The 17,621-nt window shown below is 48.7% G+C and overlaps 6 protein-coding genes across 6 annotated transcripts; 3 read left to right on the plus strand and 3 right to left on the minus strand.

The window, feature by feature from the left end:
* Positions 1–357: 357 nt before the first annotated feature.
* On the minus strand, positions 358–3,612 carry FSST1_004959 (M28 family metallopeptidase; the record flags this gene model as incomplete). The annotated part of the gene is made up of 4 exons (XM_083231187.1): positions 358–1,927; positions 1,974–2,891; positions 2,939–3,241; positions 3,290–3,612. 4 exons carry the CDS (start codon positions 3,610–3,612, stop codon positions 358–360), a joined length of 3,114 nt encoding a protein of 1,037 aa, XP_083088389.1.
* Positions 3,613–4,560: 948 nt separating this feature from the next.
* On the minus strand, positions 4,561–6,569 carry FSST1_004960 (uncharacterized protein; the record flags this gene model as incomplete). Its single annotated transcript, XM_083231188.1, has 5 exons — positions 4,561–5,115; positions 5,167–5,481; positions 5,528–5,751; positions 5,947–6,164; positions 6,214–6,569. The coding sequence occupies 5 exons, from the start codon at positions 6,567–6,569 to the stop codon at positions 4,561–4,563; spliced, it is 1,668 nt and encodes a 555-aa protein (XP_083088390.1).
* Positions 6,570–7,000: 431 nt separating this feature from the next.
* FSST1_004961 (MDR family MFS transporter) lies at positions 7,001–11,000 on the minus strand (the record flags this gene model as incomplete). The annotated part of the gene is made up of 7 exons (XM_083231190.1): positions 7,001–8,296; positions 8,346–8,590; positions 8,661–8,801; positions 9,110–9,236; positions 9,287–10,221; positions 10,269–10,294; positions 10,345–11,000. The coding sequence occupies 7 exons, from the start codon at positions 10,998–11,000 to the stop codon at positions 7,001–7,003; spliced, it is 3,426 nt and encodes a 1,141-aa protein (XP_083088391.1).
* Positions 11,001–11,499: 499 nt separating this feature from the next.
* On the plus strand, positions 11,500–12,601 carry FSST1_004962 (uncharacterized protein; the record flags this gene model as incomplete). The annotated part of the gene is made up of 3 exons (XM_083231191.1): positions 11,500–11,582; positions 11,632–11,847; positions 11,935–12,601. 3 exons carry the CDS (start codon positions 11,500–11,502, stop codon positions 12,599–12,601), a joined length of 966 nt encoding a protein of 321 aa, XP_083088392.1.
* A 713-nt stretch (positions 12,602–13,314) lies between these two features.
* FSST1_004963 (uncharacterized protein) lies at positions 13,315–13,683 on the plus strand (the record flags this gene model as incomplete). Its single annotated transcript, XM_083231192.1, has 1 exon — positions 13,315–13,683. One exon carries the CDS (start codon positions 13,315–13,317, stop codon positions 13,681–13,683), a length of 369 nt encoding a protein of 122 aa, XP_083088393.1.
* A 1,323-nt stretch (positions 13,684–15,006) lies between these two features.
* On the plus strand, positions 15,007–16,919 carry FSST1_004964 (Alpha/Beta hydrolase protein; the record flags this gene model as incomplete). The annotated part of the gene is made up of 2 exons (XM_083231193.1): positions 15,007–15,872; positions 15,929–16,919. 2 exons carry the CDS (start codon positions 15,007–15,009, stop codon positions 16,917–16,919), a joined length of 1,857 nt encoding a protein of 618 aa, XP_083088394.1.
* Positions 16,920–17,621: the final 702 nt, after the last annotated feature.

The raw sequence follows: 17,621 nt of genomic DNA on the forward strand, positions 1-17,621 counted from the left end.
TGAATAGTTACCTATTCACTGATGGACGCTCGATAACTTTTCATTTCCCAGAGAGTTGTGGATTAGGTATGTTTTGGTTTTGGCACCTGACGTTGTACTGTAGCGAGTGTGAGTTGGGTCTCAGTCTTGACGGTTTGACGATATTTGACAGTCATATTCTTTACGGCACTCAGGTACTCAACAGTTAAACAATAGGCCAAACGAAACCAATGCAACAAATCAATCCCAAACTCCCTATCAATGGCTGTCACCATGTTCTAGGGCCTTTCGCACTCATAAACCACTCTAGCGATACATTGCCAAGCCTTTCAGGTTCCCGTCATGATGTCGTGTTCGTGATATCCTTCCGTCCGTTAATTAAACTTTGTGAGTCTTGCGAACTTCTACAAGTCCCACGTTCTTCTTGGTGACTGCTGCCCAAGTAGGCATGTACTTGAGAAGTTCATCAAGAGCAGGAATCGTGCCAGGGGTGTTGGCATCGCTCCAGGCACAGCTGACTGTGACTTCAAGACGATCTGCTGCTTGTTCTACCTCTCTAGCCTTCAGTTCCTCGTCTCCCAGCACCTGACTTGCTTCTCGCTCTGACTCTGCCACAGTCAATGCATTACGCTCATTCAAGTAGAGATTCAAGGTCCAGGGTCGATCGCGATCACGTCGCCAGAGTTGAACGCTACTGAAACCCTCCGAAGGAAATTTTCCAAAACGAGGATCTCGCGCACTGGCGCCATCAACAGCAAATCCGTAAACGGGTCGAGATGTGCGAACGTAGCAAAGCCTGGAATCTACCGCGTCGATTCGAATTCGTGCTTTCGATTCATCGCTGCCGTGAACCGTCTCGATCGAGACTAGCTGCTTAGGTGACTTGTCCTTATATAAGTTGGGAGTCAGAGAGGAAGAGTCGTATTGGCAGTCCGTTAGATCCCGTCCAACGGCTGGCTGGCACTTAATGTCCTGACCTGTTGTACTCGGCAGCGAGTTGATAACAGCACGCGCATAATCCTCAATTCCAACAATGGAGACTGTGTCGGTGCCGTTATCGAGATCAATCACCTGCTGGAAGTAAAACTTGAAGCGATTGTTGTCAGAGAATGGGAATGCCACCAAGTTGTAGATCAAGGTGCCAACAAAGACAAAGAACAGGAACATGGGCACATGATGGGTGACTCGGTGCATAAAAGGTGTGAGTGGTAGCAACAAAAAGATGCTCAGAATGCCCAGAGACAGTACAGGGACAAGGAGACTACCTCCATCTGTACCCGTCATCTGCGTGGCAGTCATCACAACTAATCCAAGATTACCAAACATAATCACAGGGATCGGGGCCAGAAATAGGAATTGAAGAATCCAAGTCCAGGAGGGAAGGCGTCCAGACCAGCTCTGCTCGTGCTCGAAAGGCTGGTATCGTCGCATACTAGGCGGGGCAGGCGAAGTGTCGGCAACCGAACGGCGATACGTGTTTGCGAATGATGTTTGGGCGTTGGAACCGTAGCCGGATTCGCCAGCTCTAAGTGGAGTTGTCTCGGTAGCATCTTCGTTTTCGCCCTCACCCTCTTCGGCCTCAGCTTGGGCAGGTTCGTTGTCCGTTTGTGGTCTGGATTCCTGTTCAGTTCCGCGGCTCGAGACATCGCGCGCCTGATGCGCATCGTGCAGCTGTAGGGCAAAATCGTGCTTGCCAAGCAGCGCAAACTGCTCCAATAGAGAAATCAGCAAAGCCAGGAAAATGGCCGACTGGAAGAACACGGTCGCATAAAGGGCACCAATGTGCATGCGGTCTTCTGCCACGGCACAGACAACCTGTACACCCCATCCAAGAGCAAAAAGCCAAATCAGTACGAAGCCTCGGTGAAGGGCACTTGGGCGAACAAAGGCAGATCCTCGCATGATAAGCCAGAAAGAGAAGTAAAAGATAGACAAAGTCATGGACCACCTGGGACATGTTAGTTTGCGATCGGCCATGAGTCAAGGCTACTTACACAGCATAACCGCTACTGTAGATGATCAGTGGATTGAACTTGGCAACCAAAAGTGTAGCCGCAACAGTCAATCCTCCGGCAAATGCAAGCGCAAAGGGGAAACGGAAGAAGCCCTTCCAACCACCCAACGTGACCGGATCATCGTTAATGTCGTGGTGCATCTTGATGTCCCGGGCGAAGAAGTAGTACTTGTCCTTACGAACTAGGATATACGTGAAGGCCATGAGAACTAGAGGGGTGGCGACGAGGAGTGTCAACGACCATGCAAATAGTCCCCTAAGCGCGAACACGGCCCATGCAGCGCCAAAGATATCAAACCAGACACCCTCGGCCTGTTTACCATTCTGAACGAGATCAGAGTTGCCATCTGATCGATCACCGTTAAAGATGGTACCGGTCGTTTTGGACAAATGCTCAGTCGAAGCAAGGGCGGCTGAGAGCATATGCCAGATGCTGTTAACAGATGTATGTCGGGCATCGTCTTGGTTGGTATGGTAGCGAGCGCGAGGTGCATAAAAAGCAATGTCAAGTCCACGTTGTCCAAAGATGTCTGCAAAGATCTCGTAATCGGTGGCACTCTTGATAACGCCTCGTTCGAAAGCATTGGCAGCCACAACGGATCCGAGCGGATGGGGGCTCTTGGAGTACGCCTTGGCAGCCTGCAAATCAGTAGTACGGAAAAGCAGGGCTCGGCCTCCGGCGCCAGCACCTTCGAGATTGACGAATGTATGAGTGAAATGCAACAAGGGACTGTAGCCGAAAGCTCTGGCGCCAAGAAGACCATCCTCTTCGGCGTTATTGAAAAGCAGAACGATGCCATTCTTGGGTTGACGTCCTTTGAGTGTGAAGTAGCTCAGAAGCTGGAGCATCGAGACGCAGGACATTCCATCATCGGTAGCACCGTATCCAGTGGAAACGCTGCAACTGTTAGTCATCGAAGTATATCATGGATGAGAACCACCTACGAGTCAAAATGGCAGTTGACGAGCACACCTCCTTGGCCGTGGAATTTCTTATACTTGGACTCGTCACGCCACCATTCACCTTCGGGGTCGTCCGTGCCGTGGATGTAGACATAGTAGTTGTTTCCTTCAAAGTATTGTGCCAACCAGGTTCCTTTGGAGATGTTAGAGCCCATGCGCCTGGCGGTGTTGTAAGTCCAAGACACATTGGAGATTCTGTCGTCAAAGAGAGTGGCCCCACGAGGCTTGGCCTGCACTGTCTCTTTGGGGCTATCAAAGGAGTTTAGGTTTTCAAGTGAAGAGGCTCTACTAGGTATTAGCATGTGTCCGTTGTCGCGCAATCTCGGCACTGACCTCGAATACCAGTCAACACCACCAATAGTCTCGGTCGCATAAGAAACGTCGTTGCGGTCCAGAATTTCCTTTGTGCGGTCGATGAGAAACTCGCGCACTCGGTCATTCTCGTGACTGTTGTAGGGATGATAAGTGCGACTAATGGCCTGCAAATCCAGCCACGCCTCGGTGAGGTTGAGGCCTTGATACAATGAGCGATCGGCCGGGGCCGGAGGGACAGTCTCGTGAACCCATATAAGAGGTATGAGAAGGGCGATGTATATGACAGTAGTCCAAAAAGTTACAGGCCCTGGCCGGAAGGCAAGGGGATTCTTAGCCCTCATTGCGATGGAAATTGTTTGGAATTGTCGCTGAGGTAATGCCGTACACTCGACGCGCCTGTGCGACGCGAAGTGAAGAGAAGAGAGTCTAGGTGGCGCGAATAAGAATTATAGTTGAAGGGTCATTATCAGGATTCAAGTTAACGCGAAAGCGATGGAAACAGACAAAGTACTTTGGAGAAAAGTAAAGAGGTCGAAAGATAAGACAATGAGGGAGAGTCAGGCAGATGGAACAAGGATCTAACTAGACTAGATCAGATGACGCTTGTCAACGGATGGGAAGCAAAAGAAGAAGGTACAGGTACTGTAGGAATTTCACGAGCGCGACTTCCACAACGCGTCGCAAGAGCCTTTCTTGGTTGAACCAGATTAAAATATCGAGTAAGATGAAGTTTGTAGGACTCGACGAGAAAGAGGCAACTCCTGTCGATTGCGTCGTTTCCTCACTAAGTTATTGTCACATGGCCCAAGCTCCTTGTCCTGTTCCGGGAATTTAAGGTACGTACAATGACGCCAATACTGCAATGCGGGGGGCCTAGGTATAAGCATGTACTTATGAGCTGCATCAATTATCGATGTGCATAAACTGGGTATTCTACGTCACGATCAGCATGTCATCTTGATCTATTTCACTAGAGCAAATCACAAGACACAAAAACAAAAGACCATATAAAGAAATTGACTGAATTATCAAATACACTTTGCCTACGCGATTAGTCCTGTGCTTCGAAATGAACTATAACTAGCTGCAACACACGGTTCGATCATCAAAACTCATGATACTGAGCAGTGAAATACAAGCTTGGTTTGTACTGGTTAGTCGCTGCCACATTAGAAACGATCGCTTATTCCCTTTCGTAATATCCGGTTTAACAAACAATCTTTAGCCCCTAGCCGAGAATTCACTATTGTCAGAAGCTTCCAACCTTGGATATCCTGGTCTTGCCTCGTTTAGGCACCGGGAGGTGGAGGTGGAGGAGGCTGATCACTGGGAGGTGGTGGCGGGGCATCGCCAGAGGGTGGCGGTGGGGGAGGTGCTGCACCAGCATACTGCTGGATGAAGGCATTAATGTCGCCCAGTCCAGGAGGAGCACCAGGAGGAGGTGGAGGGGCACCACCAGAAGCCCCAAGACCAGGCGGAGCGGCCATTCCAGGAGCAGCACCATAGGCACCGTACCCAGGATACGCGCCATACCCAGCCTGAGTTCCGGGAGCTTGTTGCTGCCATGGAGCAGCACCGCCTGAAGCACCGCCATATGCTTGGCCATAGTAACTGTCACCGCCATTGCCAGCGGCATTCTCCTGGTTGCGACCACCACGTTCTCGGGCCCAGGGAGCTGCCGATCCCCCTTCGTTAGAATCTTGGTTACGGCTGCGCCATGGTGCAGGTCCGCCGGTAGGGCCACGTTCCCAGGGCTTTGCGCTGCCGTTATCCTGAGCGCCAGGGCCGGCCTCGATACGCGCAGGGGGTCCAGAAGATCCTCCACCAAGCTCTTGCATGAGTTGCTGTACTTCGTTAGCTATGTATAATTGCAGTATGTGTGGGAGGTTACTTGCCTCGTATTCACGGTCAACGGCATCTCCGCTCTCGATACGACCAGCAGGGCGGGCTGCACCATCGTTGTTGCGCCAGCTGGCACCACGTTGGCGGTCGGGACAATCACGAGCCATGTGGCCCGCGTTACCACAGACGCGACAGATGATACTGGCAGTGTAGTTCTGCTTCTCAGGGCAGTCGTACTTGCGGTGGCCGATCTTGCCACAGTTCTGGCAAGCCTGGTTCTCGTCGTCTCGGAGGGTACCGTTGAGGGCGGCGAGCTCTCGGAGCTGGTTGCGCTTGAGTTCGTTCTGACCTTCAGGAATAGATGCAGCCTAAATTTGTTAGTAAAAGCTTTGCAAAGAGTGGGAATAAACTTACAGTCTCGATGACGTTGTGAATGAGCTTCTTGGCCTTGTTGACCTTGTCTTCAGTATCGGCCATGATGAGACAATGCAGATCTTCTTCCTGGTTGCTGGCATGCGCGGCGTCGGACCGGCCCTTGCCCTCCTTGACGGAGCCTTTGCCACGAATGGCGATCTTGGCACCTGAGTCTCCCTCCATTTTCTTCAGAGTGTTACCACGAGGGCCGATAAGTAAACCAACTTTAGTACGAGAGAGCTATTGTTAGTATCTGATTGGTAAAGATTAGATGGACGGGCAAGGGGTTAGTCCATTCGATGAAGGACCAGATCGCACAACACAGAGTGTGTGTTGATGAATCTGACCAAACTCCAAAAGGAAAACAAAAAACAAGGACAGAATATTGGTAAGTAGGGTTGAAGGGTTAGCAATCATACTGAAGTTAATCTCCGGGTAATCGTTGACAGGAACGTAGACCTTCTCCTGGGTTTTTGTAGGTCTACGATAATCCTGAGGCGGGTGGTAGTTAGGAATGGTCTTCATGGCCTTCTCAATGAGCTTGTGTCGTTCATCTTCGAGTCGCTTGCGGTATCGGTATTCTCGTGTGTTGATACGTCGGCCGTGGTTGTCGTACTGAGGCGCGGGAGAAGGTGATCTGCCCTGGATTAGCAGTGAAGAGATGAAAACAAGATTTGAGTACTTACCGATCGCCATCAGCTGGGACGACGTCGTCGATGCGTAGCTTCTGGGAGATTTCCTCGATTCGCAAATGCAGCGTGTAGGCCTCGAGCTGTTCACTTGTCATGTTTGACAAGATAGCAGTGGGCAAGCCCATGAGACCAGCCGCTTTGTTCTCGGATGAATCACCCCATCTGTTTCGCTTCTTTCGTCGTCGAGGTCCATCAGCTTCGCTGCGAGGCTCAGGGTCGCGTCCTCGCTTCAAGTCGCGATCAACAGCGGCGTCGCCACCGTTGAACGTCTCCTCCTCCTCATCCCCGAAGCGTCGCTTTCCCAGGGGGATGTTGTTGGAACCGGTGATTCCCTGGTTTCTCCACGACATTTTGGAATGCTGTGCGGTCAGAGATTGATGATTTTTAAATGAAAAATTGACAAAGATGGTCCAAGAGAAGAGAGCTGGACTCGCCTTAGTGTCAAAAGTTCAAAGTGGGTGCTTCCAAATCTTGGGCCACTTGGCGGACTCGGCGAAACGTTAGGCCACAGAGCACGTGACCTCTTTCAACCAGTGCTGCGAACTTGGTAACTACCTAGTTGAAGAAGTTGCTGCTGTCTGTACGGCTCGACAGTGAAGCAATTACGGACGCATACTAAAAATAAAATAAAAAGGTTTGCTGCCTAGAAATCTACCGCGTAAAGTGGCCACAGTCGAACCTGATGACCACCAAAGTAGGTAACTTGTTAGCTAAGTTGTTAGGCTCATGCAGGCATCCTAGGCCGCCATTACCTCGCATTGTGATGGAATAAAGTCCGAGTTTATAGTCTATACCTGAATCCCACAACCTGCCAGTCAGTATAATCCTCTGACTTCGTTGTTAGATCACTGCTCTCTTCTCCAGCACCCTCCCTCGTAATCCCTCCTGAACCAGCACTTCCCACAACACCCTCTTCTTGTGTACGACTTGCATTTAACCGTTTAAGATAAATTCTCAGACTCAAAGCGCAAAGAATCGCCAAACTGTAGCAAACCGTGATTGTTTGGAACGCAGTTTCGTATAGCGGATCCTCGGACTTTAAAAAGAAATGTGGTCCAGCCATGTTTCCTAGGCAGTATGTGACAAATAACATGGCTGTTATAGTCATCTTCTTGGTGACTCCTCTATAGTTGGACTGCACAAGGGCCATATTGAGAGGCATTGCTGCAGATCCAGTTGAAAGAAGAAAGTACGCAAATAGATGCAGGCTTTGGGGTATATGGCTCCGTTTGTAAATGAGGGCACTGCCGACAACACAAGGTAGAATTACCGCAATAATTAGGAGACAATTCAGGGTGCGGAAGCGACCAGCCAAATGGCCACTTCCTGCAATTATACCAGCTGAAAGAAGCGAGTACGGTATGTTGATTAATGTAGACTGCAGGTTAGTAAACCCAAAAGATGACACGACGATGTTGGCAAAGCTTTGAGAGCCACCGTTTGGAATCTGAGTAAACAGTTCAATTCCAATGATAAACCAGGATTTGGGATCGATCAAGCACTCGCGCACTTGGTCCCATCTCCAGCGTGCACCCTCGGTTTTACCAGTACCAGAAGTGGACACGCGCTGCGCTGCAATCTTCCGCTCTTCCGGGGAGAGAAAGGTGGCTTTTGATATGTTGTCAGGAAGGAGGAAGAACAAGGGTACAGACCATAGAAAGGTCATGCTACCTAATATCACGTACATCCATCTCCAAGGTCGTATTGTCGTGCTATCAATATGGCCAACTCCGAAAGCGAGCAAACTCGCGACTAGTCCCCCGACAGAATTGCCTGAGAACCATATTCCCACACGGGTCGGCATCTCATCGCGCGTATACCATGATGAAGTAAGGAACATGAAGCCTGGTGTTATCGTCGCTTCGGCAATGCCAAGAAAGAACCGCATGAGCAAGAGACCACCAAAGTTCTGACACGCTGCAGTGAAAGCGACGACCAAGCCCCAGAAAATTGTATTGACCGTAAGATACTTTCCAATGGGGAGGCTTGCAACAAGAATGGTGGTTGGGTAAGTCCAAAGTAGATAGCCTAGGTAGAAAACGCTTCCTACCCAGCTATACTGTTGGCCTTTGAGATGCTCAGATAGTGTCAGTACCAATGTACAAATATTGGAAGGATAAACATACAGTGTCTTCTCTTAACCCGAATACCGCTGCACTAGACAATATGACCTTGTCCATGAAATTGAACATGTATGTTATGAACAAAAGAGGAATGATGGTACGGTCAATTTTGGTCAACGTTCTTTTTCCAGCTTCATTATCGATGATGTCTCGACTCAGCGACTGCTCGCTGGGTATAGAACTTCTCTGATAGTCCTGGAGTAAAGGAACAGTTGAGCTGTCGTCCATTTCATGCGTGATGGGTGTATCTGAGAGACTGTCAAGTATAGAAGTATTCTCCGTGGCCAAGGGACTTGTGGAAGATGGGCCATTCATTACAATGGCTGTGGCTAAAGGTGAAAACGCTGACCCTTGCAAACTCCCTGTAGTACTGATAACAGGTTTGGCTATAGACGGTAAGTAAGTCGCTAAAGAATAAAGTCAGGGTACAGGCGGGTGGGTGCGAATAGATCGGATATACTGTGTTAAGTATTAAGTGTTTCGGTGATAAACCTCTTATAGATTATATATCTGCAATAAAAAGTAGTGAACATCCATATAAAAAAGTATAGATAATAATAAGATCATATATACTTAAGCATAAAAGTATAGCGGCTTGCTCTCTTAAGCTCCCTTAAACACAGTGGCCTACTATTAAACTGTGTTTTAGACTGTTTTAAGATCTCTTAAACTATCTTCGACATCTTAGTTTGGGCAAGCACCTCTAGTCTTCACAGAGATGCATCTCAGTTCGTGATTCCCGCTGGTTTCTGTCGAAATTGCAGTACCTCTTGCTGAATCTCCTACTTCACCATTATTAGCGATGCCCAAATGTGCATCGTTGTGGTCTTTGCTTAGGTGTTGCGCCTTCATGAAGAAACTGAGTAGCAACCCACCGCTTGAGAATACAGTATACTATTGGCTGTCAGATAAGAAGTGGGAGAATATAACATGGTACAACTCACTAATATCCACATCTTATCAAGAGAGTGGAAGAATGCGACCCTCACAAGAAGCTGTGCTTCGGTAGGGAGTGTTTTGATCAGGTCAATATTAGCAGACGCAGATGCTCCATCAAATATCTTGGCGAGCTCAGGACCCAGTGCGCTCACAAGTACTTTGTTCTCTCCTTTCATCTCATTCTGAAAGAGAACACCGCCAATGACGACGGATATGGCTGTTGCAATAGTTCTGGTAAATCCCATCGAGGTTGTTGCAGCTGCCACATCCTCGTGCGGCACCACCGCCTGAACAGATAGCAAGGGACCTTCAAAGTTCATGCCAACACCTATACCAGTTAATAACTGGAAGGTGATCATTTTTGTCCAGTTCAAATCCATGCTCAAGTTCATCATGAGTCCCATTCCTAAAGTCATCATGGCCAGCCCAGCACGCGAGACTAGAAGATACTTGCCGCTGAACTGTATGTACACACCAGTAATGGCAGCGGATATGGAGATGGAGAGAATGAACGGGAGAAGATAGAGTCCCGAGCGAAGTGGGCTTGCTAAGAGAACGGCTTGGAAGTATAAGGGGAAGTAATAAGCAACGCCCATAAACACAAAAGCATGGAAGAATGTGACAGCATAGGCAGCTGACGATGACCAAGTATTGAAGAGATGAACTGGTATCACGGGATACTGTGCCAACTTCCACTCGTTCCAGACGAACAATAATGCAGTGATGATTCCAAAGACAATAAGACAGATCACTGTAGCCGAGTTCCAGGGTTCGTAGACTCCACCTAAGTAGAGCCCCAGAAGCAACATCAGAGTACCCCCAACGATGAGGAAGCTGCCTGGCCAGTCGATAGCTTTAATGCCTGCCCACACGGGAGTGTTTGGGGACGGGAGTTTGAGAGTGAGAACAAGTAGAACAAAGACGGCGACGGTGATGGGCACTAGAGGTGTCAGTTAAACGTATGAAAGCTTTGTATGAAGAACTCACAGTTGAGCCAGAAACACCATCTCCAGCTGGTGGCCGTTAATAAATAAAGCCCGTTCTTTCGAAGAGATCTACTCACCTCAATCGATCGGTAAAGGCACCTCCCATAATGGGACCAACACCACTTGCGACTGCCCACACAATTGATGTCAAGCCATAGTATAAGCCTCGATCTCTTTGCGAAAACATATCGCTGATACATATATTCACCAAAGTCTGCATACCTGCAGCGCCCACACCTTGAATAGCTCGCCCAGTAATGAATATTGCCAGATCATCTACAAGAGCGCATAAAAGACTGCCGACAAAGAAAATGACGTTGGCAACGAGTAAAATGGGTTTTCTTCCCCAAATGTCGGAGATTTTCCCCCACGATGGTGTTGAGGCAGTGTGCGCAAGGACGAAAGATGTGCCGATCCAGGTATAGCCTGAATCAGAAGCGAAGTGGGCGGCGATAGTTGGAAGGGCAGTTGAGACGATTGTCACTTCAAGGGCAGCGAGGAAGACGCAAGCACAGAGAGAGGTCATCACTGTTGCGATCTGTACCAGGCTCTTCTTGGATCTGTGTTCCGTGGGCTCGGGTTCACAAGAATTGGTAGGTGGGTCATTGTTATCGTTTGGGATGGGGGTCGGGTTCCCTACTGTTTTGCTGGCTTCGTGTTGAGGATGTGGTAGTTCATGATCTCTGGCATGGATATCCAGTTCATCAGGTTGCGCGAGTGTCTTAGACGCCATGGTTGTTGTTTGCGACATGGTTTGAAGATTGGGAAGCAGAAGCGGGTTGTGCGACAGAAGAAGAAAAAGGAATCATAGATGGGTTTATATAGATTCCAAGGCTGTGGAATAATAAATAGCTTCTACTCCATTATGTACCTATGTCCGTCATACCGATTGTCTCCATCTGATGTATCGTTGGTGAGAATAAGAGCATGTAGAATGATGGGCCCGCTAACGAATGCGATCGCATTCAAGGGTCCTGCCTGCCAAGATGCGTAGATTGTTTGGGGAAGGCCCGCTCCCGCGCATGATCGATCTTTCCTTCCATCTTGCTTCGAACAAGAAGCAGTAGTTGTTTCTCTCGCCTTACCACTCGTCTTTGCCTTTACATGAATAAAACCCCAAAACCCCGAGGGTTCGTCACATTGTCTGTTGAAATGAAGCTGCCGTGGACTTTCTTTGGTTTACCAGCAGAAGCGATTACTTTGGACAATGTCACCCTACCAATAGGCGCTGCATGCGACTACTCAACGCTTATACTATTCGGCTCAAGAGCTTCAACGGTGCTGAATCCAATATCCCTTACTATGCCATCCTGTCGTACACATGGGGGGACGATGAAATTACATTTCAAGATATGACGCTGCAGCCACTCGAGAGCCTCCAATGCCGTGAAGCTTTCTACAAGGTCCAAGAATGTTGCGCACAGGCTCGAAGGAATGGTTATGGCTGTCTGGATCGACACATGTTGCATCGACAAGACCAGCAGCGCAGAATTATCTGAGGCCATCAACTCCATGTTCAAATGGTATCAGCAGGCTTCTTTATGCTACGTCTTCTTGAGTGATTTCAGTACCATCCTCTCGTATGACTTTGCCTAAACATCTGCTGGGAGAGTCGTTCATCTCCAATCAGCGGATACTTCATTCTTCTCTAACCGCTGGTTCACAAGAGGATGGACATTACAGGAGTTGATTGCTCCGCGTCGTGTCAATTTTTTCGATAAAGATTGGATCAACTTTGGCTCCCGGGACGACGAGCTTCTCGGTCGTCTTTGTCATAAAACAGGTATCTGGCCTCAGCTATTTGACGAGCCTCGATGCTACTGTCTCGAACCTTATCCTGCGGTCCGCAATGGTGTCTGCGTACGCTGCAGCGCGCGTGATACACTTCCACAAACTCTTGACTCATATGCAGTGTCTGTCAAGATGAGTTGGGCTTCATCGCGTATCACAACGCGTAAGGAAGACTCTGCTTACTGCCTTCTTGGCCTGTTCAATTTAAACATGCCCATGCTTTATGGAGAAGGAAATAAAGCTTTCTTGCGACTCCAAGAAGCCATAGTCCGGCAGTCGAAGGATCAGTCCATTCTCCTACGGCGCGGCGGCTTCGACCACGCGCCGTTCGGTCATGTTTTCGGATGCCTGGCACCTTCACCTTCCGTCTTCAGCGAACCTATTCGTGTTCTTGGTCGTCGAGTCTTCAAGAGGACGAGCAGAGCCTTTGGAGTCGGCTTTATGAGCTCTATTACTCCGACAGAGTTGACTGATACTGCTATACAAATGGATTTGTGGATATGCCCTTGTACAGTGAGCATTTACGATCCAGAAACAAACTAATGGTTCGACCGGAAGCTCTCTTTAGGTATACTGGATCTTGCTTACGATGATGACTACCTCGTTCGACCGGCACTGCTTCTTGAACACCTAGGTACTATCAACTTGTATCGACGCGTATATCACAGATTTGTTGTTCCTGTTGACCCAGGGAGGTTTACAGTAGTCTTGAGATATCAGTCGACCGAGCCTGGTCGAGCGCATCCGCGGACGGGGATATTCTGAGATGTCCTCCTGTACTAAAGGTCAGGCGGTATCTCAACCAAGCTACCCAGAAGAACGTCAGTGTTCTACGCTATCAAAGTCCCAGCAACGTAGTGAGCATGAATCCTTCGTATGACCTGGGCCCAAAGACTGGACCAGTGTACCTTGTTTCTAAGATGATGAGGGTGTGATATACGTCTGATAGGAAGCGCAGTTTCAGCTACGCCATGAGCAATTTTGGTGGTCACCCTCTTTTGAGTAGGTACGATACCCGTGCAACCCAGATCCCTTCTCCATGGGTCTTTGTGAAGTGTCAGCATACAGGAGTTTATCGACACTTTGGTGGTATTCACTTTGTCAGCTTCTTGATAGATAGTCTCTCCAATAGCGATCAATCTCAGGATAATGAAACCACCGTCGGACATGTGGTAATAATATGGGGCATGCATCGCCAGGTAAATGCAGACGGCAGAGGCTACACGCCTTGGAGCCCGTGGTGTCGGGCCTTCAACATGCTCGCCTTTACTGAGTATGCCCGCACTTCAGCAGACGACATGAGGTCACTTGAGATGTACCATGGGAGTGACGCTGTCCACCCATCCAAAATACAAGTTCAACTGGACGGTCAGCGGCGCCGGTTGTGTTCAGCGAACTGGCAGCACCTGTGCATCTCACAGGACTCTGAACACAAGGCTCTGTTCCCGAGTTCCTGTGAAAATGGTTGGGCAGAAGACCAAGTTCATAACATTGCGAACGATCCAGTGATGAATACTCACCTGGCGATTAGGATAGTGATGACTGAAGGGTTAGGTCCAACGTCGTACGAGGTTCAGTTTGATATCGACCAAACGCCAAAAGGACCGCAGTCGCATGATGCATAGTGAAAGGGAGAAGGAGTCATGGCAGCGATATCGGTGGCTTCTGTGGACGCCGATGACCGTCTTGCAGTTGAAGATTCATGCTTTCGAGACCCATAACGCAATGTCAAGACCACACATTGAGATTCTAAGAGGCACGAGGCACGTCCAAAACACCTGCTTCTCACTTACAAGAAGGGTTTTAGGACTCATTACACCATTGCTTGATTGCGGTGAAGCTCTCTGAAACGATGTGACTCATTCGACCTCGCATCTTGGTGCTAAAGCAGCTCCGGGAGTGTTCGTTGGCAAGTTTGCTGGCATGTTCGTTGGCAACGTCAAACACACAATTGGTCGACGATCGAGGTATCTTTACAGTTGTCTGCATCGGCAGAGTTTAATTAAGTCTCATGAATGCATCAAAAGTGTTCATCCCCCACTCGTCTTGAACCCACATTTGTAAAACAGTCGTGCAGTAAGTACGTACATGAAGGGTTTTGGTGACATCGTCGTGATTCTTAGATCCAAGCATTTCAAACTCACGCTAACACACGTTTAAATTGTAGAGGTGTGAACTATTTGATGGGATCGTCATACAAAGGCGATGTCTTAAAGGCTGAAACATAACTCGATCGAGTCTTCAAAATCGCCTCAGACAAAGTCATTGACTCACCCATCCATAGGGTTAAAACCTCGGGGCAACAGGTACTATTGCCGCCCGTTCATCAACCCCTTGTTAACGGCATCAAATAGAAGCTGCATTCAGCTGCAGAGTCATCCAATGTCTGGCAGGTTCAGAGTCATTCTCATGCCTTGTCAGAGCGACGTGGCCATGATTGGCGTGTTGCCAACGAATGATAATGCCAAAAAGCTCTATTACAGGGGTATTTTTGCGCCACCCATGCATTCGCTTGTTTAGTTAGGTTCACTAAGGGCTTTCTTATCTTGAAGACAAAATAAGTGCTGCAGGTCTCAACCACTGATGGAAGAATACTGCTTCAACATTAACGCTCTCTGCAGTTCGACAGGGGAAAGATCGACCGGGCTGAGAAATGCACCCCGCTAGGAAAACACTGAATCACAGCAGCTGCTAAGAATATCTTCCTCCACTGCCATGCCTCGGCCAGGTCGGGTCATGTGTGAGACTATTCATGATTCTCGCCGTCTGCTTTTCCACCTTTTTGTTTATTGTTTTTAATCGTCCCCATAGAGCGCGTACATACACACATACACACACCTTTCTCCCTCTATCTCTATTCTTATCTTACCTTGTGTGACTACGGCGCTTTCCTGCCTGGCATGTAAACATCCTTACTCCCTTCACCCTCCTCCACCTCATATATCATCATGGGTTGGTGGTTCGCTTCGTCGTCTTCTTCTTCAAAGAAGAAAAGGTCAAAAAAGTCAACTTCAAAGACAAAGACCACAAAACCCTCAATACACAAACCCTCGATAACGGACCCTCCAAACCTTTATCGTCCAGCTCTTCCTGCTCCTGTTTCGGGCAATCAATCTGGTGCTCGTCCTACCCTTCCGTCGGCACCAAGACCAAAACCATCGCAACAATATCCTGTTCAACCACCTACGACTCTATACAGCAACCAACATGCAGCGCAATCTCAGCCGCATTTTCAGCCAGCCGGTTACCTCGATGCGCCGCCAAGTTGGAACGGTTACCAGCAGCCAGTCGTGGTAAACCACCACTACCACATCTCGCATCAGCCGTCGCAAAACCTCGCGCCTGTTAATCCTCCTCAGTACCATACCATCAACCATCAATCTCAAGCTCTGGTGCCGCCGAGTCATAATCTCTCGTCAATGCATTCGCAGCCAAACTTCTCTTCATCATTGAACCGCTTCACAGGGTCAATGGCCAATATGGCCAAAGAAGCGGCGCCACAACTCTACGACGATGGATTGTCTGCTTGGCACGGCTGCACTCAGATTGTACAGTCGACAAATGCCATGTATGATCGGTTCAATGATATCATGACGCTGATTGATCATGAGAAGCTCTGCGGCAATGAGAGCAAGCTCTTCAACTGCGCTCCGGTTCAGGATCAGCATGTCAATGACAAGGGTGTTAGCAAGAAGAAGCACAAGGATAAGCAGTCTTGCAATGTTGCTGCATCAGTAGTTTCGGGCAATTACTTTTCTAAAGTTGAGCAATATGCAAACTCTAAACTCCCTATGGACCTACACACGCTCGCTCTGTACGTATCACACCATGTCACCATTGTACCTCCTAGACTTCCTCTAACGTGTTCAGGCATATGCCTACATGGCCTCTCCTTTGTCTTGCTGCCCAGTACTCCCAACGTGTCTACGAAAAGCCCTCCGGCTCCGAACGCGACGCCCACGTCTCATCCGACTGGCTCGCGGGTCCTAGGCAAACCTGCATCAAATCTGTGTCGGTAGATAATCGCGGCACCATCGTCTTTGCTATCCGGGGCACAGCGAGCTTCATGGACTGGGCCGTCAATTTCAAGTCTGTACCCATCAGCCCTGTCAAGTTCCTCGATGATCCGGGCAACTTGTGCCATGCGGGTTTCCTGAATGTTGCCAAGAAGATGGTCAAGCCTGTCGCTGCGCGGCTGAGACAGCTTCTACAAGAAGATCCGTCGAGGTCTTCGTATAGTCTCCTAATTACAGGGCACTCTGCTGGTGGTGCCATTGCTTCACTACTGTACTCGCACATGGTCGCCCAAACGAGTGAAGCGAAATCCGAACTCAACGTTCTTACAGAGCACTTTAAAAGAGTCCACTGCATAACCTTTGGCGCACCACCAGTATCTCTCCTCCCGCTCTCCAAACCCGACGCGCCGTCTCTTAGAAAGAGCGTCTTCCTCAGCTTTGTAAACGAGGGTGACCCTGTCGTCCGCGCCGACAAAGCTTACGTTAAAAGCCTTCTCGACTTGCTTTCCTCACCACCACCCTCGTCCTCCTCACACCACAAGGACAATAAATCCAAGCAGCGCTCGCGCTCTTCTTCACGCACGAAGAAACCAAGGTGGAAAGTTCCCGCCTGCACGCTCAGCAACGCCGGCCGGATCGTCGTGCTGCGCTCGGGAAATCCCCATGCCAAACCCAAGGACCGCAAGACCGTCAGAGAGCGACTCGAAGAGGGCGTTGTTGCGGTAACTTGCAGCGAAGAAGATTTGAGGGAAGTTATCTGGGGAGATCCCGTTTGTCACTTAATGAATTTGTACGCTGAGAGGATCCAGGTGCTTGCCATTCGATCTGTGACCGCAAAGCACTGAAGATACCTCGTGGAAGAGAAAGATTTAAAGATTGGATTACGAAGTTATGATGGGTTTTGTTTTTGACATTGGCGTTTGACTACAAGATTTAACGACTGAAAACGAGATACCAGACAGAATACCCATTAGCATTTATTATATAAATACATCACAGCTCTAAATTTGAATGTGTAGCAGTGCCAAGTTGCTCATCTGATGAAATCTTCACAATTGGGTGTTTTTCAAGGTGCAAGGGTCAAAATATTGAGTAAAGTTTTATTCCGTATCTATTGTAATTCCATCGAAACACGTTTCCTTTTTTTAGCCATACAAGGGTCCCGCTTGATACAGATCGTAACCTATGCCACAAGACTCCGATTTTACTCTTCTTAATGGCATAACATAAATGACAAAAGAAACCCCCAGTCCTTCTTCCAGACCCAAAACTCCTAAAGTAGCCATGCTGGTGGATAGCAGAAAGATTGACCTCCAAGTCTTAGGATACAAAAATAAGCAGCCTAAAGATCTACTAGGATTTCGTCCCTTGTAATTCCAGCAGCCATGACATAATACAAAAACACCAGTACGCCCGCCATGCAATCGAAATTGGTTCAGTTCCCTGAGGATTATGAGAATAATAAAAGGCGAATAAGAAGAAGAAGAAGGAATGCGCCAAAATCGGTACCAGCCCGGTAGGTCAGCCAAGCATTATCAAGCTCTGCA

Source organism: Fusarium sambucinum, chromosome I, assembly GCF_050947815.1.
Source record: "Fusarium sambucinum isolate potato_lamoka chromosome I, whole genome shotgun sequence".
NCBI classification, from domain to species: domain Eukaryota; kingdom Fungi; phylum Ascomycota; class Sordariomycetes; order Hypocreales; family Nectriaceae; genus Fusarium; species Fusarium sambucinum.